The 11,594-nt window shown below is 40.9% G+C and overlaps 2 protein-coding genes across 5 annotated transcripts in view; one reads left to right on the top strand and one right to left on the bottom strand.

The window, feature by feature from the left end:
• Positions 1-143: 143 nt before the first annotated feature.
• On the bottom strand, positions 144-5,273 carry LOC133468125 (galectin-3). Of its 3 annotated transcripts, XM_061753623.1 has the most exons (8): positions 5,198-5,273; positions 3,640-3,686; positions 3,335-3,481; positions 2,015-2,467; positions 1,856-1,944; positions 1,289-1,460; positions 1,069-1,193; positions 403-532 (listed from the first exon to the last, which is right to left on the bottom strand). In XM_061753623.1, exons 2-8 carry the CDS (start codon positions 3,679-3,681, stop codon positions 529-531), a joined length of 1,032 nt encoding a protein of 343 aa, XP_061609607.1. In that variant the 5' UTR covers positions 3,682-3,686; positions 5,198-5,273; the 3' UTR covers positions 403-528. The 3 variants fall into 3 exon arrangements, with proteins under 3 accessions (XP_061609606.1, XP_061609608.1, XP_061609607.1); XM_061753622.1 differs by lacking the exon at positions 1,069-1,193 and having other exon boundaries at positions 144-532; XM_061753624.1 differs by lacking the exon at positions 1,069-1,193 and having other exon boundaries at positions 144-532; positions 3,676-3,686; positions 5,198-5,264.
• A 1,624-nt stretch (positions 5,274-6,897) lies between these two features.
• Positions 6,898-11,594, top strand: part of pak5 (p21 protein (Cdc42/Rac)-activated kinase 5) — a 55,156-nt gene continuing 50,459 nt past the window's right edge. Inside the window, exon 1 of one of the 2 annotated variants that reach the window (XM_061753940.1) lies at positions 6,898-7,244. The gene's annotated coding sequence lies outside the window, so the exon portion shown is untranslated. The remainder of the gene's footprint in view (positions 7,245-11,594) is intronic. The other variant, XM_061753941.1, reaches the window with a different exon arrangement.

Genomic DNA, 11,594 nt, shown 5'->3' with positions numbered 1-11,594 from the left:
AAAATACTGATTTCAAGTTGGTTGCATTATTTGTTTTATATTTTATTGTAACTAAATGATCACAATACAATTTTTTTTTTAAATTACTCGTCACAAATGATCAGAAATTTATTTTAAAAATACAAATTCACAGAACCTCAGCATTCAGTTTGAAGTCATTTAATTGTTAATAGAAAATGTACACAATAAATTCACGTGTGGTACAATACACTGAAAACCAAGCTGTTAAAATATTTGATATGAATGTTATTTATGAATATTAGTGTGGGTTTAATGGTGAAGGAGCTCAACTCTCATGTATTATTGTCACACACTTAATGAAATGTCAACATCATGTTATGATGGTGGCGCCGACCGATGAATTTGTGATGTCCTACGGAAGCGTCTCCACGTTGACGAAAGTGAGGACCACGTCGTGCAGGATGTTGATTCTGTTGATCTGGTTGAGCTCGCGGACGCGGTGGCGGAATTCGAACAACGGAATGTTGTTGACCGCCACGCGGAACGTGTCCTGCGTGCACAAGATCTTCATCTGAAACGCGCGTACGCACACATACACACATGCGGGCAAATCAGTTGGTGATTTTGCATTCGGGTGCAAGTGAAACGTACGAAAACGAAAACATCTACGCTACTTTTATGGTCATTGAAGGCGGAATTGTTGACAAAAAGGAAGATTCTAAACTGTCTCTGGTGTACAAAACGTACATTAGTTAATTGAAAACTAACTTTTGACAATAACACGCATTTGAGGTGTTCCTCACAGAAACGTACAACTAAATTCAGTCCGCTTAAACTAATACCACACAAACAATTTGACAGTTTACATGTGCTCTATAAAAATATGAAAACATAATTGTTTGTGTGGCTGTTTTATTCTTGTGATTTAGATGAGCAGACTGCATTTTATGACCAATTTATGCTGAAACTGTACACTTTTTTTCCCTCCCACAGTATGTATTAAACGTATATTAGATTTTTTTGTTTTTTACAAAAAACATTTTTTTCAAAAGTAAAGTTTTTGTAGTTAGTGAGGCTATTGCGCAACATCATGAGACCGCGACTGACCTCCAGGAGTCTCCCTGTGGGGCGGCACTTCCCTGATTTAGGACCAGCTTTCCCAAACGCCTTTCCAACCCTTTCCACCTTTTCAGCCAAACGTTAGCCTGACATTCAACCCGGGGAGAGGTCACCTGGAGTCAGTCAAGGGCGTCACGTGTAGCATCAATTAGTCTCGCGGCTCACGTGCGGCCCGGGTCGTGGCGTCGGGACACTCGCTGCCGCTCACCTCAAAGGGGCTCCCCGGGGCGAAGGGGAAGGGTCCCTTCAGGTCCCTCTCCTCGGTGCCCCAACGCTCGCCCACCTTGTGGTTGCGCACCAGCACCTGCTTGCCCCCCTCGCTGAAGCGAGGGTTGATGTGGAAGGCGATGTCGTTGCCTCGCAGGAAATTTATAGTGAACCTACAAACATAGTGTTCAATTAATACTTCAAATGGATGAAAACAGTGGCGGCTCGAGCCCATTTTTACGGTTAACTGGGTGTTTACGGGTATTTTGGGGTCAGAAATATTTTAATTTAATTTCAAAATGACATTTTGGCGCCCCAGCTGGGTCCTCGTTGTGGGTGTAGAAGGGTTCCTCGGTCCTCCTGAACCTGAAGAATTTCCTTTGGTGACAAATCAGACGAAGCCTGCTCGGATGAGAGGCGAAACATCTTCTAAGATAACCAGAACAGTCCAGTTGCAAAGTTTCTCGGCTAAAAAAGGGTCCACCGAAACAGGCTGGATAAACTGCCGAAAATTGACCTCCTGGAAATTCTGTGTGCGAATGCAGTAATCTTCCTGTGGACTACTTACATTTTAGCGTTGGGTTTGATCTGGCCCAGGATGGTCATCATCATCTTGTCGTACACCCCTCGGGCCAGGTTGAGGTTGTACGGTACGCTCTAAATGCCCAAAACCAAAAATGTTATGACGGAAGACACTCCAGTCACGTTTTCTGGGTTTGTTACTCACTAGCGGTCCCGATGTGGGCGGCAGCCAGTGTTGCGGCACCATGGCCGGGCTCTGTCCGGGCCATCCCGGCTGCCCGGGGTTGTAAGCCCAGCCGGGATGGGCGGCCCACGCCGGCATAGAAGGATGGAGGCTCGGAGCTGGAGCGTGAGCCGGGGCGGAAACGGGGGCAGGTGCTGGGGCGGGAACCGGAGATACAGCTGGGACTTGAAAGGGTATCTGAGCCTGAACCGGAGGCTGGGCAGGTTGGGCGGGCTGGTACTGGCCCGGCCAACAAGGCTGGCAGATTTGACCCGGAGCCGGGGCGGGCAGCATGTTTGCGGCGGGGGCAGGAGAGGGTGTTAGGACCTGAGCTGGGACCGGAAGAGGGGTGGGCCCAGAGACCGGCAACGGTTGAGTCCCTAACCAGCAGGGAGTGTTCGGCTGCCCGGTCCAGCACGGCGCAGCCTGCGGGGCCTGACACGTGAACGGAACACACACGTAGTCGCATTTTGACATCAACGTGTCTATTCAAGCAAAACTCAAAACAAACATGGTAGACGCATGACGTTAATGTCCGGGCAACATTCTCTTTTCATTGTTCCTCATTTCTATATAGTACGTGCTCTATTTATTGGCTCCGCCAGGGTTTGCTTGCTTGAGTGCAACTTTCTGATCAAATATGTTCTGTAAATACATTTGTTTTTTGTCTGTTTAATGCAAATGTTTTAAATTAATCAACAAATCTATTTTAATTACATTTGTTTTGGTTTACATTTCATTTGTATTTCATCGTTTAGCATTTATTCCATAAAATATCTTTTTAAATGTTATATATTATATTATAATTGGATATATTTTATAAAAATATATACAAATATAAAAAAAACCTTTTATTTACTTTATTAAAAGATGTATTTATTTATTTATTTTGGAGATCTTTTACTAGACACGTAGACCGACTTACATTTCAGTTAGTATCAGGTTTTTATAATAAATGTGGCTAGTTTTTTTCTTTTGAAATGTATGCATTGTGTATTTCTATAGATGTGTAAAAGTTTATATTTGATTGAAGTTTATTTAATCTGCCGTAAATAGAGTTTTGTAATACCTGATGTAAATGTGAAATTAAAAAAATTATATATATTGTCACATAAAAATATCAATTCACAATAACAGCAAAATAAAAACAATATTTCAAAAAAATAATTGTAATATTTTCAGGCCAAATTTTAGTTTTCATGTATTTCTTTATTCAATATACAGTAGATTTTTGTGTTATCTTTTTGTGTTGGTGTTTTAATGCTGCCATAATAAAAATAGCAGGCTGAACGACAGCCGGACCTGCTGGGTGGGCGGGACCTGTTGGACCTGCTGGGTGGGCTGCGCTGGCCACATGGGGAAGGGGCTCCCGGGGGTCTGGCCGGGCCAGACGGCGCCAGTCTGTGGGGCAGAACCAGGCGGGCAGCTGCCACACAGAACGTCAGCATGCTGAAGGGGGGAAGGGGAGGGCGGAGGGTCGGAGGTCAGGACGGCGATACGAGGTAGAGAGAGGGTGGACACGATGGAGGACAGCAACTTGACGATGCGACATCGACGCAAGCGTCAACGTTCACATTTAGATGCGGAAAATAAACAAATGTTCTTACCTGTGCTTGCAATTGATAATGCGGGGAGCTACTTACGTCCATGCTGCCTGAGAAAAACAAAAGCGGGAAATTACCAAAAGTTCATCGAAGACCAAGTTGACTTCAATGTTCACACAAATGTCTGTCAATATTTACAAAATGTATGTTACATTTTTGAGAGAGTCGTAAAAATGTCTTTGATGTTTACGAAAATACTGACGTCACGGCCGTTGAAGACAAAATGATCTTCCACTTTTGGGAAAACGCGTTCACTGGGTTCGCTAGTGAGTTTTGACCTCTTTGATGTTTACGGAAAAATGTAGGTTAGGTTTTGTCAATTATCCGAAACTGTCTTTGATGTTTTACGGAAATGAATGCATTGAATAAATACATTGACTTAAATGTTTCCTGAGACATTGACATGTACTTTACGACTCTTAACTGTCTTCAATATTTCAGGTTTAGGTTCGATGATGACTTTTGACAGTCTTTGATGTTTAACGAAAAACGTACGCTAGATTCGTCAATGATCCTAAACTAAACAGACGTTGGGTTTGTCCACCATTTTTATCGTTGCCACTGTTAGCTTAATTAAAGAGTCTTAAAAAAAATGCCTTTAATGTTTACAAAAACGCAGCTGTGAGGTTCTTTAAAGACGGATCGATCGTCGATATTTGCGAAAAAATGTTCACTGACGATCCTAAACTGTTTTTGATGTTCACAAAAAATACGTTTGATTGAGACTGTAATGGACGCCAGTTTATTTCCAGCAGTGGGCTAAATGTCGCTGAGCTAGCACTGAAAGTGGTAATTGAGCGATGACTTCAGGAATGACGATGAGTCACGCAGATGATACAGAGGATCATTGAGTGTCAGCACAAGTCAGCAATGCGAGCGTCCTGATTTCAGCACATTGTTTGCTCTTGTGACTGCAAATTGAATTAGGGGTAAAGTGTGCACGTATACGACGAAAATATGCGGAGATTACCACATGTATTAGACTAGCCGACCTAAAATAACAGCATAGGCTTCTACCAAAATCATTTTTTAAAAATGTTATCAGCAGTATGTAGAATATTGAAGGTTTTTTTTTTTTTAAAGCTAAAATATAATTATTGTCATACATTTTTTAAATTGACTGTTTTGCATAAAAAGATTAAATAGTAAAATAGTTATGATTTGTTGTCTTTATGTACTTATTAGCTAAACGGGTAGGGCAACACTTGTTTCTATCTGTTAAATTTCTACATTTTCATGTATCACTATTTATATTTAAAAAATTCTGGATTTTTATATTGTGCATTTTTTTTTAGACCCGATTTACGTATTTGTTACTGTGAATTTAGTTGACATTAAAACACTTCATGATGTTTTCTTTGACAGGTGGGCCAATACATTTGTTAAGCACTTTATGTAATAATAATAACCAAAACAGATGTGATTAAAAAATACCAGCAAAAAAAAATCACATGCATTTGAATCTATATCATTTTAAACTACTATAGTTTAACTGCCTTGTCATCCAGCATCAAGTGCTATAGAAAAACAACATAAAAGATTGTAAATAATAAAAGCGTACCTGTGGTGATGGAGGTGCCGACAGGCTGCAGTTTTGTTGTTCACGTCAAAGAGTCGACAGGAAGCAGTCAGGCAGGCACAAGCAACCAAATCAACTTTTTATATACACCAAAACTTGCTCACTTAGTGGACACGCCTCTTGCCAACGCCCTGCTAGCGTGACATTTCTATTAAATCTCAAGAAAAACAGATGACGTTACTGTCCAGGCGAGATTCTGTATGATCGATTACCTCCACCAGGGTTTATTTATTTGCGTGCAACTTCCTGTGTGTGTCTGTGTGTGTATATATATATATATATATATATGTATATATTTTAGATTTTATTTCATTTTGAAAAAACGTTTCATTATTTTGTGTGTGCTGGCATCATAACATTTTCCAAAAATACGGTTATTCAAATAGATCATCTTTAAATTTCCATTAATTTAACTGCAGAATTTAATGTTATACACACACTTGTACACAATGTGTTGTCATATCATTATTGTAGATTTAATTGTGTGTAATATTTTTTTCTCTTTTATGCTGCCCTAGAGATAACGCAAATCCAATGATAGTAATTTATAATGACCACAATGATTGATCTACAAGGGATTTCTAAATGGTGGGATTTATTTCATCGTTAGAATACAATTTTATTGTTTTTGTTTTCTGACGTGAGAATATCAGTGAGCAGGGGACAAGTGCACATATTTGCAATAAATCTCCATGGCAACCACACAACAAATAATCTCAAATCAGGGGGTTTAACAAAGCCACTGGGTTGTCTGCAAGCATCTTTATTAGATTAGCCTACATGCTTACAAAAAAAAAAAAAAATGGCATAAATGACAGAGAATCTTGGAATACTTAAACTTAATGCTTACTGGGGAAACTTCAATTATATAAAACAAGATGAGGCATTAATAACTGATTTTGAACAATGATCATTTTGAGGTAGAACTACAATAACAAAAAAATAACAAAAAAAATATGAACATCATTATTTAAATCAATGCAAATTGAAACTAAAATGAAGATTCTAGATAAACTCAAAAAGTAAAAATGTATAATTTTATCATCTAAATGTAAATTTGAAATAAAATTTAAAATTCTGAAGTAGAAATAAAAAAAAAGTAAAAACCCTAAAACTAAAATTACCATTTAACTTAAAACCAAATAACTAAAAATATAATACAAATGTACATTAAAAAGTAAAAAAAAATGTATATTAAATTTAGTTTTAAAATAGTAAAAAAAAACAACTTTAATATTCATTAAGTTGACAAAATGTTTACGTTTGCCATTTTCCCCTAATCAATTGTATAGATTCTTTAACAGTAGATTATGTTATTCACTTTTGTTTATGCCGGCTTTTGAATGTCATAAGAATAAGAGACAAGACGTATGACGTCACTAGTCTTTGATTGGTTGTCTCTGCACGTCCCGTTGTTGCGGCACTCCCGCAATTCACCACGAGATGGCGCCGTCATCTTTTCTATGACGTCACACGAGGACACTACTGTACTTATTAAAACGCTTTCTGTCGGTTTTTCTTTTTTTTACGCTCCACTTTGAGCCCAGTATCATTTGAAACCTGAATTATTATGGTCCTTTTGAGTCAAATTGTGTGTGTGTGTTTTTTTTTTTCATATTAAAGATCAACTTTATAACCTGTACATGCTAATTAGGAGTGACGTCAACGCTAAACCCAGTTAGCATGGCTAATGTAATTGCAATGGGGCGTTAGCATCGTGCTAACATTAGCGCGGCAAGAGCTGCCTGTGACGACATGGCGGACATTTACAGTCAGGGGAAGGAGCCTTGCCAGTGACCGAGAAGGTGAGCGTTCTCCCCGGAGCTGACACAGGTGCTCCCCTGCTCGTCGTCCCCCCCCTTCCCGGTGCTCTCCGCCCCTCTCCCCGATGTGGCGCACCGGAGGAGAGCAGCTCCCCGAGACCCATCAACATGGCGCCGCTACTGGCTCACACGTAACGTCGCCCATGTAGGAGAGAACCGGACAAAGCGACGGGACATGTGAGCTCTTCCACCCCGGCCACGAGCAGGTGAGCGCTGGCCTATTTTGTTTAGTTTTTCCTTCGATTTGGGGCGACTATAGTGGATGGTGGGTTGATGATGGTGGAGGAGGAAAAGAGGGGGGGGGGGGGGGGGGGGGGGGTGGTCGCGGACGCTCGCCTGCGGGAATGCCGAAGCTTTTCTCGGCTTACATGTGTCCGACCAACCGGTGGGTTGGCTTGGCTCGGACCGGGCCGTGCCGATGCCTTCATGCGGGAAGGGAGCTATCATTTTGCGGGGCCGGAGCGTGTGTTGTTGTCATGGCTGTCAGCATCGGCCGCTGTCCTTGGTAGTGAAGCGGGTGGGCATCACACACTCACACACCCCATTCTGAATGGGAATGCTTGTTTTTGCAGCATTTTGCATGCGTTTTTCTTGCTCCTGTCGAATGCAAAGCAAAGCAAATGCAACCCTGGCTCATATTTAGGTTCCTATTAGTTATTTTCTGTCCTTCCACCTGTGTCATGATCACATCCCTTCCACTGCCGGTACACTACTTGTGTGTTTTTTGTAACACTACTACTGTATGACAAGCAATGTGACATGGTATACAAACAAGGACTATCGATTATTCGATTGAATAATTATGTAAAAATGTATTTTGCATTATGTTTAATTCTTATGAACTGATTGTTATTGTTCAATGATGAAACAAAATCAAATATCACAGGAGAGGCAGGGATGTTAATCCTCACCAACCTTTTGGAAACGTAGAGCTGCTTCTTGGTTATTGATTAATGTGAAGGGTTACTAGTTTGATATACACTTCTGAGGCTGCTTCAGGTTCAACACACTACATGTTAGTTACAGGTTATTCATACTAAGGCTTCAAATATTGATTATTTACAATAGATTTTTTTCCCCATTGCGATTATGATTCAGCAACTGGTTTGAAAACAGAAAACAGGGAAAAATCTTGTTTTCCAAAGTAAATTTTTTTTTTAATCTTAGTTTGATTAACCACAAAAGATAACACACACATGCGCGGCCTTCACTGTGTGTTAATGTAGGGCAGGTAAATAAAGGGCAGCAGATGGCTGCTTTTCAAGTTCACTGTGGCCGTGGGCTTAGAATAGTGTAGTGGAGAGGAAAATTAAAAACGTTGAGCTTGCCCCCCCACCCCCCATTACTCCCGCTTGCTAATCTCCTAATCGCCCCGGGCGCAAACGCCGCCTTATTGGAGGTAATAATAATTAGACACCTCGTCAACAACACCTGGACTTCGGTTCGACCGGCTACTTGTTTGATTTCGGCCTTCGTTTGTAGCATTCAAGCGTGACCTTGTGTTTCGTCACAGAGGTGAAAAGAGGGGTTGGCACAAAATTGGCACCATTGTGAACGTCACTCTGATAGACACCAGTGCCTCATTCCACTTAGGACAAATAAACGCCTCCCTCAAATTGACCCCTGTTGTTTCCCATCATAAAACAATTTGCTGATAAAAACCCTTATTTCGTTTTGTTTAAAATGCCAGTTTCAGCTCATTTGCTAACCGAAACAGCAGCATATAAACACTGTCAGTGTGGAGTACATTATGGAGACACAACAGTTTGTGTTCCAGTAGAGTCACTCCAAAATTTTGTGTCCGCCCGTGTTTATTTAGTATTTTAGGCCACTTTAAAGACTCTCTCAGCCACTATGTTTGTTTTTATGTTTTAATGATTGTGAAATGAGGAAATAATTGTGTGGAATAGACGTATAGATGCCGGCGCACACACACACGACGCCAGCCTGCCGCCCGCTCGTTGACCATAAATTCAAGTGTGACGTGGTGCCGTGTAATCAACTTAACATGATACGCTTGTTAAACCTTCTATCGCGCAGTCCTGCTCCTCCTGCGCTCGCTAATGAGCACTAATGTCTTGTTCACATTATTTGAAAGGCTAAATTCAAACTCCTTTTATGATATGAAGCTGTTTCAATGTTATAAATATCATGCTTCATAGCAGCGGAATCCACGCGGGTCTCTTTGCACTTGAGATGTAAAATATGATCAAACCTCCCAGGAAAGCCAACTGCAGTGACCAAGAGCCACCGTCAATAGCAAAAACTTTGGCAACAGTAGACACCCTTGCGCTCAAATATTTTAGATAATTGGCCATATTGAAAAATATACTCCAAAACAATGATCCCAACGCACTTTAATATACTTGTAATTCAAAACTCATCTTAAAACATTTCCCTTATGGATGACTTGATTTTGGAAAAATGCATCTAAAGTGTGAGTCCGAGATTCACCGCCTGATCTTTATCAGCGCCGCCATCTACAGGGATCTGTTAGTCTTGAAAGTGGTTTACAAACTGGAATTTCACAGACAAGCTGGGCGAGACCCTCTTCCACGCCTTGACGAATATTTACGTCGGTGGCAGTAAGCAGTTGGATTCCAGTTGACGACTAGAAATGATCCACAGCAGTGAATGAGGTTAAAAAAATGTGCGTTTCTTTAAAAAATAAGTACATTTCTAAGTGACCCTGAAACTTCCGAACTGTAGCGTAGTGTCTAATTACAACTTTTGTTTTTTAATGGAAACAATGACATTGCCTGGCTTTAATTTTTTTGGTGTACGCTTCGTCCATGTGTGTCGTCTTCCCACTGGAGATTTACATAATATACAAAGCTCCAGGGAATGCCACAGCCTACACTACGAATATGGATCATAACTAGTGTTCAACCTGTCACATTCTGCAAACTGTAAAAGGTTTTTCCCAATTTCTGGATGCTTTGCAGTCATCTATTTTGGGTGGCCGGGTTGCCCACACCAAATTACATAAGATGGAGTCACACTGTGTATAATTGAACCAGGAGGAGGAAGTCGGTAGTTACATTATCCGTAGCGGCATCTGTATGCCAGAGTGCTTACCTGTGAAAGTTTGGAGCCTCCCCAGAGAGCCTGCTGGATATTTTTTTTTGTTAACCTGGCAGCCTTGCACTGGGCTCCTGTTTTTTTTTTTGCAAATTAGGGAAGGGATCAGATAGCATGGTGGGAGGGGATGAGGACGAGGGAGTTCGGAAGGACTGAGGAGGAAGACGAGACGACGGCACGGCAGGTGACCATGGAATGTCTACGCTCAAGTTTCATCCAAATGGGTTTGAGTGGGCCATCAAGTCAGTTGCTAACCAAAACAGCAGCGTGGAGTCACTGCAGTGTTAGCTTACTAGTGCTAAACGGAAAGTACGGGATTATGGGGGGAAAGCCACTTTGTTTCTCAACACCATACTTCAAGAGAATGCTGATGTCACGGCAATTTTTGTCATTTCCAGTGTTAAGCGCACGCACGCACACACACACACAGAAAGAGTTAAGACACATACTTCTATAGAAATAGACACATAACCTAAATCCTCTTCACATTTCTCCACTCAATGAGGCTGTTCTAGTTCTTCTGGCAGTGTGTTTGTGCGTGCGTGTGTGTGCGTGGGCATGTGTGTGTTGCTGAGGAGGCCCAGTGAAGCCTGAACATCCAGCTCTGCTTTGGGGCCTTGGAGCGCCGCATCTGCCTCAGCTGCCCGACTCGCCTGACCCTTCAGGCTGAGCCACTCATGCTGTTTTATATATATATATATATATATATATATATATGTGTGTGTGTGTGTGTGTGTGTGTGTATTTATTTATTTATTTAATAATGAATATTTTTTGTCAGCTGGTGACTTTTGCAGTGTTGGCAGGCCTCCTTGTTGTGTTTCATGTGCACAGACTGGACCAGTCCTAAGCGTTATATAAGATTTTTATGCTATATTGTTGTCTTGATGTATTCTTATGATTTTATTTATTCATGTTTGTGTATCTTTCTGTCAGCCGGTGTATTGTGTGGCCTTGTTGTGTTTAATGTGCATGAATTTGACCAGTTCGTCAGTGACCTGTTTTATTAATTTTGTAGTTGTTATTTTATTAATTTATTGGTATTATTTGATTTAATTTATGCAATTATTTGTTGATTGTAATTTACAGGCCTACTTGTTGTTATGTTTCATGTCCTTGGGCTCAGCCAGTCCTGATCTGGTTCCTATAGCTTTAGCTATTATTATATATATTGACTTAATAAAGTATATTGTTTTGTTTTTATTTGATTATTATTAATATTGTTATGATTATTTCTGAAGACATTGTTTGAAGACATGTTTGAAGATAATTGCTGAAAATGTACTAAAACTGACGACTGTAGTACTCATTTGTGGAGCTATAGCGTTTTTCACCATTTCAGTTTTCTTCATTTTTGGGCGTGGCTAAAACGGCATCATGTGATGTACTTTGGCGCCTGCAATGATTCGCCCCTCCCCCACTGTATAAGACCTTGACCACCTTCATCCGCATCAGCGGTTATCCCGCGCAACTGC

The sequence above is a fragment of the Phyllopteryx taeniolatus genome, chromosome 18 (genome assembly GCF_024500385.1).
Source record: "Phyllopteryx taeniolatus isolate TA_2022b chromosome 18, UOR_Ptae_1.2, whole genome shotgun sequence".
Lineage (NCBI taxonomy): Eukaryota > Metazoa > Chordata > Actinopteri > Syngnathiformes > Syngnathidae > Phyllopteryx > Phyllopteryx taeniolatus.
This window is presented reverse-complemented; position numbering and strand designations above follow the sequence as displayed.

Bases quoted from the DNA above. Each gene is read 5' to 3' on its own strand.
- LOC133468125 (XM_061753622.1), bottom strand. From the start codon at position 3,681: ATGGACGTAAGTAGCTCCCCGCATTATCAATTGCAAGCACAG. The intron at 2,468-3,334 runs GTCCGGCTGTCG...TTCACGTGTCAG, and splicing joins AGGTCCCGCCCACCCAGCAG to GCCCCGCAGGCTGCGCCGTG. The intron at 533-1,288 runs GTGAGCGGCAGC...CGCGCGTTTCAG, and splicing joins CCCCGGGGAGCCCCTTTGAG to ATGAAGATCTTGTGCACGCA.